Source organism: Protomyctophum parallelum (genome assembly GCF_964188405.1).
Source record: "Protomyctophum parallelum genome assembly, chromosome: 1".
NCBI classification, from domain to species: Eukaryota; Metazoa; Chordata; class Actinopteri; order Myctophiformes; family Myctophidae; genus Protomyctophum; species Protomyctophum parallelum.
Window position 1 is genome coordinate 93,250,853 of NC_139697.1, and position 18,122 is coordinate 93,268,974.

Here is an 18,122-nt window from a genome sequence, read left to right on the forward strand (position 1 = left end):
GAGGTTGCTCAGCTTTGTGTGTCTGCGTGCTTGTACCACGGAATGTGATGATTTGATTGGCTGAGCACCCCTCACTTCACACAAGTGTGATTTGTTTTACTAACAAAGGTGGACAAAAAGATATGTCGTGCAAGCATCATGATGACCAACCAACCAGAATTGGCTACATCACTGTGATGTCAAAGCACTGTGATTGACCAATAAGAATCAACCATATCACTGTCATGTATAGAGAAATGCCTCTATCTATCCTTTACAAGTTCTCCCCCGGGCAGAAAGATCGTAGAACTCAGAGAGAAGGAAGAAACTGAAACTGAAACTTGTCATTGATGTTGATACCGGCCGTTCTTTAAAATACGGAACAAATATACCACAATGCATCGTCTGGGTTCGGTCCAGCAGAGAATGAAGTGCATTTTCAAGAGGGAGGTGATAGAAGAACCATCCAGCAAACGTGAAGGCCAGCCATTTCAGGTTATCGCAACTAGACACGTGAGTCCCGATGCATTGAAATACGATATTGGCAGTGCACTAGCCACAGAGACTGGACGGCATCTGTTGTTGTGTCAAAGAGTATAAAGGTCAGCCTTACCTCTAGGCCCGACAGGACAGAACCTCTAAGTTGGCGAATGTTCCAGAAACCTGGATCCCCGCTCGCAGTGACAAACCTGATGGACTAGGTTGGGTTCCTGTGGAGAAAGGGTTTGGTGTGATGAACTATGATGCTGGTGCAGCTGTCGTTCTGAGGCCCAGCTCCGAGAACGAGGAACTGTTGGAAATCGCTCTGGTTCCACTGGCTGATCTTCTGGGGCAGACACTGGAGCTGATCGGATATGGGGTCCAGAAGAACCCCTATAATGTGGGGAAGTCCATCCGCCTCCTGGTGGCTCATGGAACTGTGCGTTTGAGAAAGCCCCCGCCTCAGGACTTCCAGCAGCTGCATTCCTGGTTCACGGACAGCCCAGAGGGACGCGCGGAGGGCATCGTGTGGCACTGTCACGACGGCAACATGTGCAAGGTTCATCGTCAACACATGGGGCTGAGGTGGCCATCTCATGGCGACACATGCCTCGGCAGCAGGCCTGTGGTCATTAACGTTGACGGCAAACTATTGCCACATCAGCAGCAAGCCAGCAAGGCTTGCTGCATGTTGACTGCCTTCTCCAAGCTGAATGGACAGCGCTTCAGCCGGCTGCAGGATGTCCACATCCCTGACCAATGCCTTTCCGACGCCAGTAGAAGTCATTTCGCATATCATAATCAGGAAGGACAAGATGGCATTACACTCATTTCAGTCTAATTAATAATTTATGTAATTACTTCCATTTAGATTCCTGCGATTGGGACAGCCATGGGTTGAGACAGATAAGACATAAATATTCATGGCTCAAAGCCTACTCTGGGAGGGAAGTCTATTAAAACTAATGGTTGAAATAAAGAAGTCGTGCCATTTAAACAGCATTACATCATTGACCAGTGGATGGAATGCATTTAGACACCCGTCATGGTCTGTCTGTCTGTCTGTCTGTCTGTTAATAATGCAGGTAGCTGTAGACGATAAGACGAGATTTGATAAATAAGCTTAAACCCTTCCGGTTCAAACTAGCATAACACTGCTCCAGTGTCAACATAACCATAAACAAGACACGAGCGGCTATGTCACTATGACAACATACCTCCTCTGATGTCACGCTCATGCCATATATCTGAGTATGTCGCCTAACCCCAACAAATCTGTCCGGTTTAACGACATCAGGGATGTATATATGGACATGAAAGGGACAAGGACTGACAGATACTGAGATCTCCATATAGCTATTAGGGATGTCCCTAATAGTTCCCATCCCAATACCACAATTTCTGTTTTAGCCGATACCGAATACCGATACCGATACCAGATAATAATATTTATAATAATAAAAAAAATATTTTATTTTGAAGTCCACCGACCGGGAATAGTGTTTCTAGGTATATATCTCGTTGTGTTAATAGCAGACTCCTCACTCAAATGCAGTGAGGAGTGCACTTGCAGTTTGGGCAACTCGAAGGCAAACTCCACATGCCCCAATATTGTATTTACCTCCCGCTGTGTGGTTGGACATATTGTTGGACATATTGTTGGACATATTCGCAGATACCGATATGACTCGATATGACCAAATAAGGGCCGATCCGATACAGTATCGTAGGACATCTCTAATAGCTATAAAAGGGACAAGGCTTTACAGATATAGATATTTCCATATACAGTATGCGCACAAAAGGGGGCATGTCCATTTCTGCAAGACAAACCAGTTTGGCTTACAGGGACAAGGACAGTTTTGGGCCGTGCAAGGTTCAAGGTGTCTTTATTTTGTCTCCCAAGGGAGAAATTTGTCTTGAACCCCAAGGACCCGCCCTGCAGCATACAGATACAATACAATACAATACAACACACAATACAAGACAACAAAGGCACACAGTGACCCGTACAACATTAAAAAACCACACACCAACATACCTAGTGCATAAGAGGAAGAACATCACCTCATAACCTTCGACCCCTATCAACATCACCTCATAACCTTCGACCCCTACCCTGTCTGCCCTCTTCAAGGACTCTGTTAAGGAGTGTGATTGACAGAGGGACAAAGGTATAGTACATGGGAGGGGTCAGACAAAATTTTCTTAACCTGTCCAATGGTGGCATGCTCAAAGATGACCTGGGGGGTGATCGGAGGTGTAGACATACCCATGATCTTCCCTGCCATTTATGCTAATCTAAGGATCTCAGATTTGTATATATATTTTTTTTTTTTAAGATATTTTTTTGCGGCTTACGCCTTTTTATTGATTTTTTAAGGGATAGAAAGTAGGCTGACAGGAAACGGGAGAGAGATGGGGGGATGACATGCGGTAAAGGCCGTGTCGGGTCCGGGAGTCGAACCCGCGGCACACCGCGACTGGATTACCAGTCCGGTGCCCAGACCGTTACGCTACGGCCTGGGCCCTCAGATTTGTATTTTACAGTTAGCTTTCCAAACCAACTGGTGATACCATACCTTAGAAATGATTATACTAGCTCTATAGAAGATCAGCATTATGTTTCTACTTACACCAAAAAGTCTGAGCCTACGGAGAAAATGAAGGCGTTGGTGTACTTTTGCACACATACTAGTTTATATCACAATCCATGTGCACTCCTAGATATTTATAGGAGGTGGCCTGTTTGACGTCATGACCATGTATGGTGATCGTGGTGTGGTCACCTATATACCTGGGATCCACTACAATCTCCTCAGTTTTCCTTACATTAACTTGTAGGTGATGTTCATCACACCAGGTTACAAACCTGCCCACTCCAGTTGTATGGCTACTGGAGTTACCTTCACTTGTGAGTAAACTAGATAACAGTGCCGTCAGAGAACTTGACTACACACTGATTGGGCTGTGAGCTGACACAGTCATTTGTGTATAGGGTAAACAAAAGGGAGGAACTAACTGTCCCCTGGGAGAGGGCCTGTACTGCTCACTGCCCTATCAGAGAGCGCCAAATTAAATCTCACCTGGAGAAGGAGAAAGCTAAAATCAACAAAGAGAAGTCTTGCATAATGTTTTAGCTCCCTCTAAGTGCTTCAATACACAGTGTGTTAGTGTGGAAATCGCATCACTAGTTCCCCAATTCCTTGCATATGCAAATTGATGTGGATGTAGTGATCGCTCTGTTTCCTTTCGGAGCTAGTTAGGATTCTCTCCCCAGGGATTTGACCACATTGGAGGTTAATGCTACTGGCCGATAGTCATTGTTCTCCTGTGGACAGGGCTTCTTTGGGACTGGAACTATTATAGATTGTTTCCAGATTTCTGGCACACATTTAATTCCTCTGCACATGTTTTTAATAAAAAAGCACCGTCGGTCGGTCCGTCCGTCTGTCTGTCTAACCCTGCTAGCTGTGTTCTATTATGCACGCACACACACACACACACACACACACACACAATGCCCATTCTCTCTTTACATCGCTGGTTCTCAATATCGGGTCAGGGGCCCAAATGGACCCTTATGTGTCTGTAACTCTGAGAGCGTACAAATGGACCCATACAGGTCCACACAGGTTCCATTTGCTCTTAGAGTTAAATTAACACTGAGGATTGGATGATTTTACAGTATGGTTTGAGGTCCCTTAGGTGAAATGAAAATCACACCTGTGTGAAGTGAGGGGCGCTCTTATCATCATACATCATCTCATTCAGGTCAATTTGCGTCCTCACTCTTCAACACTCAAAAATGGCCATTCAATGTCAATGGCATTCAATGTTTGTGTTTACACAAACCCTCAAAGCTGGACATAGGAGTATCTATTGGGGGATCCGTGGCCTAATGCATAATGGGGGTCAGTGAAAATCAAACTGTACACCACTCTACTGCCAAATAATGAATGCATGGAGTTGGAACAGCTTATGTGCATGAGCCCCATTGTCGTCTTCAGGAGGGAAGAAGACAACACCTGATAACAACCTCATCTGATAACAACTCCTCCCTCGCTCACCTGATTCCAATCACTTGATAACTACTCAGAGCTCCATTGTTCCCGGCACATCATTATCGTATCATTATCTAAATGTGAACACTGCTAAAGCCAGCAGCATCTCTTTGTTTAAGCCAGTGCATAGGAAAATAAATCACCCGTTATTTTGTCAACTTGTTGTGTGTGTGTGTGTGTGTGTGTGTGTGTGTGTGTGTGTGTGTGTGTGTGTGTGTGTGTGTGTGTGTGTGTGTGTGTGTGTGTGTGTGTGTGTGTGTGTGTGTCTAACAGTTAACTCATGTGAGTGTACAAATGGAACCTGGGAACCAAGTGGATCTGTAACAGGTACATTTGTTTCCATTTGCAAACACTCAGGGTTACAGAACCATGGGGGTCCATTTGATTCAATCATTTGCTGGGGACCCCGTGGAACTGCCTGGACCCCCATATCGAGAACCACTGGTCTACAGGACAGATCACTCACTAGTCACTACACAGCATTCCTCCTTAACTTTCTGCAGTATTGCAATGTTAATGGAAAAGTTGCCACCTCTTATAGCGTGTGTGGCTTAAAATAAATGGATAATGGAAGGAACACCAAACAAAAACAACTGCTAAGCTTCAGCATGTCTAAAATAGGTGGGGGGGGGGGGGGGGGGGGCTGAAGCTTTATCTGCTTGTACACAGCCAAACTCTCTTTTATTCCATGTAACATCAGGGCTGTGTTTATGCTTTAAGCCTAGAGGCACGGCTCACATGTCTGCTGTGCTGCCATCAGACATGGCAGTTTTCCCCCGTTCACTTTTGTTATCAGAATCAGAATCAGTTGAGTTGTCACATCACAGTCTTACAGGTGTAAAGCAGTGGGTGAAATTACATTGATTCTTTCGTGCACACTCCGTCATTTTGTAATATATCCCATGAGAAGAGAGAGGACATAAGTGAGAGAAAAGGGGGGGATGGAAAACAGGTTTAAATATAAAACAAATGAATATGTACAGATAGTGTACACAAAAGTAGAAAATACTGAATTGAGAAACTTAAAAACTGTCTGGGGTAAAATCACCAATAGTTTTTTATATCCCTTTAAGTTAAAATGTGAACGATTGTATATTTCTAATACTCATCACTATCATACGTGTCATGTTCTTAGAGGAGCACTCTCATACACGTCGCCCATTTTCAACCTATATCTTCAGATAATTGGTCATCACTAAAGCTATTGTCAATGGGAATTTAATGTTTGTGTAAGACGAAAACCTACACAAATAGCTGAATATAGGAGGGGCTGGTGACCCTCAAAAATGAAAAGATGCTTTAATATCCTTTAATGAAGAATACTGCTCCAATGTGACACTGCCAGTGACAGCGTTATCTTCCCGGATATATGATGCTTCTGATTCTGTGACGGACTCTGGTGTGCTTTTTGATCCCGGTCTTAAAGGGGAATTCCACTCATTTTCAACATTTTACTATGTCATTAATATACCTTGGAGAATAATAAAAAGTCCCCCCCATTCCACACAACAGCTCTAAGGTATATTGGTAAAATGTTGAAATTGAGTGGTATTCCCCTTTAACTTTAGATCAAAGTCTTGATTTGCTCTGATTGTGTCTTGATTATGAGATTGAAAAACAGTTTGACATTCCTGGTTAGGGCTAATTGGCCTAAGTCAAATATTACTCAAAAGGAGCATACTGCTCTTGATGAACTTGTTAAAAATGATGACTGAATTGTTATTCAACCTGCTGACAAAGGCAGTGCTATGGTGATTCTTTCTAAAGATGAATACATCTTGATGCTAAGCGTCAATTGAACTCTTAACGTTTTATATCAAGCTTCTGGAATATTGCTTTTGATGAACTTGCTAAAGATGATGACATATTTATTCATCATTCCGACAAAGGTGATGCGACGGTCGTTCTTTCCTAAAGTCCACTACACCTCAGCAGTGGTGGAAAAAGTACTCAAATTTTTTCAGTACTTTTCAAATCTTACTAAAAGTAACAATACTGCAAACACTCTATGTTACAACTATAGGGATGTCCCGATTGTTCTTTTGCTCCAGATCCGATTCCCGTCTTTTGATTTTGAGACATATACATATATATCCCGATCCGATCTTTATATTTTTATATAACACTTATGCCATATCACAATAGCACATATCTTCACTCTTGTCTAGTCTGTTGTGTTGCCTTAATTATTATTGAAAGGCAAAATGTGACTATACTTTTATTATAATGACTGTGTTTTTCTTCTGCTATGAAAGCATGGAATCATAGCAAAATAATGATGTATTGGTTAATTAGAGTGAATAGAGTTCTACAGCTTATAGAACTGAGGTCAAGTTAAAACTCTTAAAGAGTATCTCTCTCATTCAGAGAGAGTACTACAGACACCTATGCCATCATGCATAGCGGGGGTTGCATTTCCTTTGTTTTCATCATAGGTGTCTTTCACGCCTCTAAGTGTGACTAGACTTTGTTTGATGATCTCTGACTTGGACCAGAAGCAAAACATCTAGCATAAACAACAGTTTTTCCAAAATCTCATTACATTAGACAATTACATTACATTTCCCCGATTCCGATCTGTTGAAAATCATGTGATTGGAGCCAATTTCCGATCGGGACAACCCTAGTTACAACTAAAAGTATGTTAATCAAAATGAGTAAAAGTACAAAAGTACGCCACACACAGTAGTGAGGTTAGGTTTAGGGTTAGGGATAGAGTAGCAATGCGCCATTCGGACCAACGCACCTTCGGAACAATGAGCCTTTGGACTAATGACACGGCACCCACAGGGCAAAACTAATAGCACAGCTAGCTCTCTATATTCCACACAGGGAACCCCCGAGAGAGACGTATAGGGCACCAAACAATAACTATCTAATCCCATTAAATAACAGATGGAGTCATTAGCGCACCTGGGTGGCAATGTTGGCAATCACAGTCTCAGCACGCCAGTGCGGGGAAAGGAAACAGGGAACAAGAGGGGAAACATCAGGGTGGCGACACTGGCGATCGACCCAAGCATGGCACACTCAAGCACAGAGTGTGACAATTTGGAGTTGAGTAAGTTGAGTAAATTTAGCCTACTTATTTCCACATACTGCATCTCAGTGGCTTAGCATCAATTGAACTCTGTAATATCAAGCTTTGTAATAACCCATCTATTATAAAGACTCATTGCCTACATGGCCTAGCAAAGGCCAAGGAGGCTCAATGTATCTCTTACAACATTTTTAATTGGTGGGAAATTATTTGTTCCAAAAATACATAAGTAGCTCTTGACAATCCCCGTGGTCCGCCCTATCCTTTCTGAGCCACATGTTCAAAGCCATATGTTTAAAAACATCCTTCTTTGAGAAGATACTACTGATGCTTAAAAAAAGGATTTCTGGTCTAACTCACTTACTTACATTCTCATTTTGTTGGTTACCATGGGTCTCCCCAATACTGATTATGATGAGTGTTGTATTTTCTAAACTGGACCCTCGTCTGGTTCTGACAGACTGGTAGTGTGTGCAGGCTGGGTGGTGTGTGATAATCCGGTTGAAGTATTCCTTTGGTACAGCGGCGGCGGGCCCGGGAGAACAATAACGTGACACGAGACAGTATCACACTAAAGGTTCACAAAGTTTATTACACAAATAGGAACATATAGTGCTGGATCATAATGACGTGACAATAAGATATGAGACAAAGTACCCTGACAAATGCAACAAGGCTGACCTTGCTGGCGCTGAGATGTCTCTCGTAGCCTATCTATATAGTATGCTACAGTACAGGCAGTACACAATACATATCTCATAAACAATGAGTATGGCTTAAAACATTTTCTTTCTGACAGGAATACTGTGCAATTTTATTATTCAACTCACAGTGTTCCAGATGGTTCCTGCTTTTCTCCTAATTATGCATGTCTCTACTTTGGGCTGTTGGGGGAAGATGTTAGTTTTAAACCATGTTAATCCGACAATGTATTACTTTTTTACACTGGTTCTGAAATTATTAGAATTTCACAATTACATTGCTTTTTTGGATGACAATATAACAAATACAAACACTAGCACTATAACGTTCTCGATCTCATTATTTTTAAGATCTGGTCATTTCCATATTCAATACTACTATCTTAAAGGTGCACATGTAACTTTCCTCTTTGGGACTTGAACCCGTTTTCCTGCGCAAGTGCTGACATTTTCACCATTGATCTAATAGAGCTTGCTTGCTTGCTCAGGGAATACATTGAATCTTGAACATCAGCTCAAAATTTGCCAGTGTCTCGGTGAGACATGACCTTTGACACCATCTAAATGCCTCAATAGAAGAGCAGGCAAATACAACTACCCAAATTGTATAAGTTATATTGTATTAACATACTGTACATACAGATGACATTTTATTTGTTAAATGGTGCTGCTTTAAGAAAGAAAATCTCACTGAATATGTGTTCCACTGAGTTGGCCATTTGAAGTGTTAAACACTGTAGTGTCCCATACCGTATGTTTCAATTCAGTTATTTTATGACACTTTTTTTTTGTTCAGACCCCTAAACGGTGTTTGTACCACATTTGGTACAGATTGCAGCAACACTGCCTGTGGCCTCCCACACTCATGGGGGCCCCAACGTGGCCACCGGTATGACTATTGTCATGGCAGACCCCTGAACAATGTGTGTGCCAAGTTTGTCGCCACCAGGGTCCCCTGCTATCAATAAGCACCTGAATCAAATAATCAATTATCAATCCGGGTGCTTGGTGTGTAGGCTACCATAGACATAAAAAGGTAGACACCTCCTTTGGCTCTGGGGCGTGTAAAGAAAACACTGTGAATAAATCGTTTCATGAAGCTAGTATCGTGAAAGAAAATCGTGAAAGAAAGAAAATCGTGAAAGAAAACACTGCGAAGAAATCGTTTCATGAACCTAGTATCGTGAAAGAAAATCGTAAAAGAAAGAAAATCGTGAAAGAAAGAAAATCGTGAAAGAAAACACTGTGAAGAAATCGTTTCATGAACCTAGTATCGTGAAAGAAAATCGTGAAAGAAAGAAAATCGTGAAAGAAAATGTGTTTGTTTTTTTGTGTAAATATAAATAATTTAAAATAAAATAAAATAAGTTCTATTGATAACATCCGAAGGGGGTGATTACACAAATAGTTGGTGACCACCCTGCAGTATCTGTATGTTGCCCCCTATTGAAGACCCATGGTCTACAAGTAGGCCTATCACTAAATCAATATGTTAGATATTGATCTAGCATGTTCGTTCAGTTGTCTTTGTCAAGCAACACTAGCTGTCACACGGGCACGGCAGAGTTATACATGACGTTTCACATCAAACCGGCAGGGAGAGGAACAGGTCCTTTGTTGTTGGGATTTCAGTGACGCACTTCAAACATCTCTTTCTAGAGAAAGACTCAGAGAGATAGGAGCCTGTGAAGGCTGACAGACACGCATGCACGCAGCCACGCACGCACGCACACACACACACACACACACACACACACACACACACACACACACACACACACACACACACCCACACACACGTGTGAAGCTTCACAGTGTAACGCAAATCGCTGTTCAAGTTGACCTTCTCGGCTGTGATCAAAGTCGGACGCTTTTGTCTGGCATTACCATCAAATGATGAAACATGCAGCGCTTCCCTCTGTCTGCTCTGTGTCTGAAACCAGTGGTGGAACATTACTAAATACATTTACTCAAGTACTGTACTTGAGTTCAATTTTGAGGTAGGCTACTTTTTCTTCATGCTTTCTTCATTTCTTTCCCAGGACTTCTTTCAAGTCTTAGAGGCAAAAATTACTAGTTACCACAAGTGACTTTGGGCTTCTTTGTCATTGTTGTTGTTGTTGTTGTTTTCGGAAACGCTTGTGTGTGTATACCAATGCATTATCTATATACAAACTACCTTTTATGCTTTAATTGCCATTCGACAATGACGTGTGGTTAATGTTTTTGTCCTTTTTTTTGCTATACATAGGCTACATTATGAAAGAAAGTATAATTCCCCCTATACTATGATAGGCGGATGATAGAGATGGATAGGCCTACAGGGAGATCCTGTGGATGTATTCAGGAGTTCGATATTCTGCTTGGGATGGTTGAACACCGTATTCACAAGCAGAGCACCCACATGAGACGAGCAATAACCCCCATTATATTAATGTAAGGGGATTTATATTACTTTATCACATAAGGAATAAGGAGGAACTGATTATTTTGGTCCGGGTGCATAGTGGGACCTTTGAAGAGGGTACACCAGTTCTGAACGTGTGCGTTGTGGTGTTGACTGAAATGGAGGGAGTATTTTTGATCAACAAAGAGTTTAATGGAATTCCTGTCTCTGTGTTTCTTGTAAGTGCCTGCCATGTCATCTGCAACTATCTTCTCTTTCTTGAGGCGTTCCAGTCTCTGTAGTAATAATCTTATGTCCTCTTCTTTGAGTGTTACTGTAGCGTTCTTATGTTGGATGCCAGTCCCTGATTTTCAATATGTGACTTACATTTAAAATAAATGTTGTTTGTACTTTTGTTCTGACTTTGTGTCGAATTATTATGTTATGGTACTGGAGTTCGAGCCATTTCCTTGTTCGATGTGTTTAATTCTAACACTACTGTTACTGCTATGACACACACACACACACACACACACACACACACACACACACACACACACACACACACACACACACACACACACACACACACACACACACACACACACACACACACACACACACACACACACACACACACACACACACCCCTCGGGGTGCAGGACGCACAGGAAGCATGCACCCACCCACCACCACCCAATACCCACAGGAAAGCACAAGATAAAAGTTCACAGTGTCAACTCTGACTAAGAAACAAGGAAAACAATACTACAAAATCACAGGAAAACAACAGTAAAGTAAAACACTAACTATCAAAAAAACAAGGAACATGTCACAGAACATGACAGGAGTAGGCCTACTGTGTTCCCAGCGATGTTTGCCTAATGCCTAGTTTGAAGTTATTACACCTGAAAGACAGAAAATAAAGCAAATGGTCAAATTATGTTGTGTCTGTTTTGAACTGCTATATGCATCCAGGTACAAATGTCTCACCTGAAACTTCCAGAGCACTGGCCATTTTCCTCCAACACTGTTTATGTATACAATATACTGTCCGTTTTGCGATTTTGCAGCCAGTGTGTGCAATTCAGATTGTTGGAATATGCAGCTGAAAATGACTGATGAGAGACTGTGGAATATTTTGTTTTATATCCTGCAATTATTCAGTTTGGCTGATTGGAGACTTATTATTCCAATTAATTGGATTCAGTTGTACAAAAGGAGCTGGCTAAACATATTGTGTTATTTTGCGGGTGGAAGGGGCCCGGATGAAAAGTAATATAAAGTAATATGTAACTATATTACGCTTGATACCAAGTAATAATAACTTCTTCTAAGGAGTAATAAGTAAAGTAAACATATTACACTCCTAAGTAATATTGCACAACACTGTCAATAAGTCATTGCCTTTAACATTCAATTACAGTCATGTCACCAACACATTCACAGCATGTGTTTCAGAGGAACAGATGTGTCACTGACATCTTCTGCTTCCTCCCTGCTGTGTATAGTTAGCTTGTGCGTCACTCAAAGAACCCACAGTGGAACCATTCACGCATGCACGCATGGACACAATGGTTTGTTCCACGCACACAATTATACCTAACCACATGAAACCTTTATTATGGGCAAATTATATTATATATTTTTATTATCTGTCCATCCATACATACATCCACCCACCCATAATAGCTGTTTTACAACCTCACACAACGCATCACACCTATTCATCTATTCATCTATCCATACATCCATCCATATATCAACGTTTTTAAGTATTTAGATATTTGATATTCATTTGACATGTCTGCCTCCTATATATGGGCGGCCATAGCTGAATTCCCCTCCTGGGAAACAAAAGGTCCCAGGTTTGATTCCTGTGTCCCCCTGGGGGCACTCAATATGAGTGGCGAATATGTGATCACCCGGCTTCTGTCAGATGTGCGTCACTATTTGATGACGTTGCATAAGGGGGTCCTAATGGCCAAAAGGTGGCTGCAATGTGCCTGAATAAAAGGGTTTTATATTAACTGTACAATATGATAATAATAATAATAATAATAATAATAATAATAATAATAATAATAATAATAATAATAATAATAATAATAATAACAATAACTGTACAATATGTGAAGACAATGGGAGCGGGATAATAACCCAATAACCTGCGGCAGTATTTAGAAAGTGTTGTGTAAAATGTTGAGTCTTTTGAGCATGCATGTGCATGCAGCAAAGCTGTCTTGAGGTCCATCGGACCTGCTCTCGAATTAGTGTGGCTCGATGACCTTGTCCTTGGTGTACTAGATCTTGTCCTTGATTAACCGGTTAGTTGATAAGCAGCGTTTTTGTAAAATAAATCTGAGTAATTTCCCCTCAATGTCTAACAGAAATAATACAAAAGGAATATTATATTTTTTTTTTATTTGACTATTGACGATACAGCGTCAGGCAATGGCATCTTTGTATGTGCGTTCCTCGGCCACACGCGTGCGCAGACAGCTTTACATTCTCAGAAACCCACCCATTGATAGAAATGCGTAATTTTGATTAATTACGATTAGTTATTAACTGTTAAAGGTATATTCAGTGATTTCACTTAATTCAAATATCACTTATTTTTTTGTTTTGTTGTGATAATCCTCTCTACTATAGAGTGTGCTGACCATATAAGGAGTTCCTCCCTGTCCCCAGTTAACCCCTGGGGGTCAAAAAACCTTAGGTTTCGTTTTTGGCTCTCTATCCTGAATGGATGAAAGGCTTAGGTCCCAGCCAAAAACGAAACCTAAGGTTTTTTGAGTGAAATCACTGAATATACCTTTAAGTTTAACCGACTAATTTCTAAACGGCGATTAAATATTAACTATTAACATCCCTAGTAGTGCAACATTTCTTGTACCTGGTTATTGTTAGTGTTTAAAAAAAAAAAAAGTCCAAAAAGGGTGAGCTCATCTGAATTGTTCCAATGAGAGCAGTGCTTTTGTCAAATGAGTATAAATCCTGTATTCTTTTGGCCTACTTGCAGTATTTAACAGAAAGCATAATCTTTGTTGCACTCATACTCCTGATTAGTCTTAGTTTGTACCAATATACAGTAGGTGTACACTACTCTTGTTTTCCGTCACTCATACACTTCTCTCCGCTGTTATATGCGTTTCAGTATTTATCCGTTTCAGTAGCCAAATTCAACAGAATTGGGTCAAAAGACCTAGCATACAGTAAGGATGTACTTGATGCTGTGGTGCCCAACCTTTTAGATACAACATTTGTTTACTCTGGAAAGAAGGTTGACCTGGCCAATGTCCTGCATTGTCTTCAAAAGGAGGTATATTGTACAAAAGACATTAAAAATCATGGATTATACCGCATGTAAATCCGACGGAGCATTAGTTCGACATGCGGACGCATGTCGGACTAGCGCCTGCTCCCGTGGTTGCGGTTATGGTTAGGTTAGGGTTTGAGGTGGGTTGTCGTTTGTCGGACCAATGACTAGTCTAACGTACTGCACCCATTAAACCGTGGGTGTTTTCTGCTCGGCCTGTGTCTCATAGGATGGCTGTGGACGCTTCAGAAACCCACATACTAATGACACGACCATTGGACAGATTTGTTCTTTGTATCAATGCGATAACAATGGCTTCCATTATAGCATGCTAAACTTTCCAGGAATAGAAAGCATGCAGTTTGTCCTCAGGCTCATGGAGAAACCATTGACGTGAAAGGAATAGAAGTTGTACTGTTAATTGGACATCAAGGCCCTCTGCAAGGGATCTTTTCAATGTAGCTGTGGTGGCAGAGGAGAAGATCATCCTCCATGACCTCAGAGATGTGCCCACAGCCTTTGCTATGTTAATGGCTGCAATATACTGCCTTAACCTAGAGTACCCCTGTGGCATGAAGAGCTCCTTTGTTTTACCCCAGACTCATTCTCAGCAAAATTCGGTGTGCTCAAAAATAAACTGCTTGGACATTGCCTGTAAGTGTAAGTGCATATGTGATAGAAGAGCTTGCCTCCAACTCCCCAGAGACCTCAGCCCTAGAGGAGGGGCATCTATTGCACGATTACCTAAAGACCTCAGCGCGAGGGAGAGGGACGCTGCGTTGTTTGCACTATAACATTGTGCTTGTATACAAGTTTGTACAACGCCTGTATGGACATCGCCAAGGTTAACCACTGGACTAGTTCTAGGTTCTAAGGAGTGGGGAACAATAATGTATTAGACCAGAGACCACTTACTTTAAATGCAAAAGCCGGCAAACTTTACTCAATAGTTAGTTATAGAGATACAATAAATACAACACACAATAACAACATTGACCTTTGACCCAAATAAAAAACAAAATCCTGCAGGTATCCTGGGAGGCATACTATGGTCCGACGGAGCATTGGTTCGAAGGAGCATTGGTCCGAGGTGCGTTGGGGGTCGGGGTCGGGTTGGGGTTAGGTTTAGGTGTGCTGCCCCGGGGGAGGTTAGGGTTAGGGTGAGGGTTTGAGGTATGTTGTCGTTCGGACCAATATGCTCCGTCGGACAAAACACATGAACCCGGTATCCTAAGGTAAGTAATAACACTTTCCCTTTTTTCTATTTCCTTTAAACCTAATTTAGAAATAAATGTAACTAAAACTAAGTTTAGGTATTCATTTTAGTTTCCTATTTTAGACAGGTTTCAAACTAATTTCAGTAGACTCGTTTTTTCCTGTTTTGTCTATTTTGTGTTCTGATATCTTGAGTTAACCCTCCCTTCTCCACAGGCAAAACCAAACCAAAATTGGTTTCGATATTACAAGTAGAGGTAGGTATAGTTGTTCCAAAAATATAGTGAACATTATACCTTAAGTCACAATTTGAAATATCATGAAAATAAAATGTGTTGTACTTAAATCAGGAGAATGCAATCCAAACGCGGAGGGGAGCGTTTCCGGTAATCTGTCCGTCGTGGCAGTCAGCCGCGGGGGTGGAGCTTCTTTTCCATCCACCAGCTGTCTAAAAAGCCGGAAAGACGCCGGGCGTCAGCTTCCTGTCTGCCCATGCTGACTGGCGGCCTCTTCTTCTTCTTTGTGGGGTTTTATGGCTGTTGGCATCCAATTAGTTGCATTACCGCCCCCCTTCTGATCCGTGTGTGGATCAGACAAAACTAAAACGTATTTGTAGATAACATAACGTATTACCGTCCTGTGCAAACTTAATAGTGCCCACTCCAAAGTGATCCCCATCCACATTGTCCATTCTGTGCGCTACTGTACATCCCAGACCCTGAGGCCTGAGATGGTGTGAATTCTTCACTCAGTATACTATTCACGTCTTCTGCAGTGACATCCAGTACCTCCTCGCCGCTTCCAGCACCATCTTAATTCGTTCCGACTTGGTTTGTATGTCAGCCGCACAGTTGATGATCATCGCAATGAATGCCAAGAACCACTTATTGGCCGATGTTGTTATCACTTAAGCCTACATTGCTTTCCCCCCCAATTGCCTGCTGTACTTCCACTGCTGCTTTTCCACCATTGGCCTTGTTCCTCTCCACTCTCTTTACCGCTTCGGGATAAGACAATCCCTTCACTTCTGCTCGAAACCTGCTCACCATTATCTCCTTCTCTCTCCTAGGACACCCAGCTGATCCGGCACCACAATGTACACACTTTTCTTCTCCCTGCCCTTATTTACATTCCTCTCCTTCGCATTTTCCCTCCCCACACCTTCCACACCTTCTGTTCTCCCCGCACACTGCTGCCACATGCCCATATCGTTGGCAACAAAAGCACCTGAGCGGTGTTCTCTCATATGGCCTAAACCTAACTCCTGTAGCTCAAGTACACTCTCTGAGGTAGATCTCCTGAAAAAGTCAAACAAACAGACCCACTTTCCTCGCGTTTCCCCTCTCTGAATCTGGAATCTGAATTTGCCTCACAAACTCCCTCAACAAGGCTCAAAAATGCTTGTGGCTTTATTGACAATGGCACCCCACTTACAACTCCCTTGCAGCGTTTTCCCTCAAGTCGAAAGGTACTTACTTGATGCTCCCCATACTTACTGATACTCAAAGCATAATTCACCTGATTAGCACTACACTCAAAAACCACCAGCCCGCTCCTAGCAATCCTTATCGATTTAATTCCCCCCACTTTCTTTTCCACAAACACTCCCAGAGCATGTTGATCCTTGAAAATGCCGTCGACCTGCGACTCCACCCTCATCCCCTTTCTTCCTTTTCTTTTCTTGTTTGAATCCATTATTTCCATCAGTGGAGGCATGACTTTCATTATCAGAGTCCTCTGCCGAGTCCGACTGCATTTCAAAAAGCACCGCCTCCCCTCCACTCGTTTACTCCAAGTCAGCCACAGTAGTTCCCAGTATGGCAGCCTCCATACACACTGTGCCATTAAAGGGGAAGTCACCTCACCTGTCTGCCTGCCTGCCTTTTGTACAAACATTATGAAACCATTTCCATTTTAACCCTTATTTATCAATTTTGCTGTTGTAAATTAATTGTATTTTAATGACTTATTTAAGTTATTTATGCATTTTAATGAACTGCTCATACAGTATTTATTTATTTCATATATTGTAGCCTACACCCTAATTTCACATGTGGGTTACACATACTTATAGGCCTACTGTTCTGAACTGTTGTATGGTAGTTGAAAAATGTAAGACCCTTTTTGAGGCATTAATCTTAATAACAATTTGGTTAAAATATATTGTCCATTGTTGTTCATTGTTCGTTCGTTCGCTCGCTTTTATTTTTATACTCTGATATAGCACAGAGAAACTGGGTGAAATTAACCCTATATCATCACAGCAGGCATGGGTCATGCATGTGGGAAAAGAGCAGATAAGAAGAAGCCATGTTCCTTTTGGTACGACGTTCATTTCAATTCCATCCTTGTGACTATACCGTCTTATCTCCCCCACTTTGGTCTTTAAAAAGAAAAAGAAAAAAAGAAATCCATTCAACTCTGGAGTTGTTAACTCTCTTTTCATTAAGAGATAGCAGCTCCCACACATCTGCACGGAGAACACTCTCTGCGGAGAGTTCTTCAAATTGTCATTAGTGGACACCATGTGTAATCGCATTGTCTCTCAGTGGCTATGCATATCTATAGGTTGTGTGTGTGTGTGTGTGTGTGTGTGTGTGTGTGTGTGTGTGTGTGTGTGTGTGTGTGTGTGTGTGTGTGTGTGTGTGTGTGTGTGTGTGTGTGTGTGTGTGTGTGTGTATGTGTGTGTGTGTGTGTGCGTTTGTGTGTTTGTGTGTGTGTGTCGTGCATGTTGTGCGTGCACGCAGGGTGTGTCTAGTGCCCATAACTATACACTGCATAGTGTTTGTGTGGGTGCACACTGGTGGTTATGCAAATCTAGGTGTGTGTGTGTGTGTGTGTGTGTGTGTGTGTGCGTGCGCGTGCGTGCGTGCGCCCGCCATTCGTGCATGCGTGGGGTCTCGCCCTGATGCATGAAGGCTTTCGTCTTTTGAGT

The 18,122-nt window shown here is 42.0% G+C and overlaps 1 protein-coding gene across 1 annotated transcript in view; it reads left to right on the forward strand.

Moving 5' to 3' along the window:
• Positions 1–375: 375 nt before the first annotated feature.
• The window catches only part of LOC310855535 (RNA ligase 1-like), a gene marked incomplete at both ends in the record, with an annotated part of 45,587 nt that continues 27,840 nt past the window's right edge, over positions 376–18,122 (forward strand). Inside the window, 2 exons of the mRNA XM_083760576.1 lie at positions 376–492; positions 599–1,235. Of these exons, the coding sequence (XP_083616702.1) occupies positions 376–492; positions 599–1,235 (754 nt within the window). The remainder of the gene's footprint in view (positions 493–598; positions 1,236–18,122) is intronic.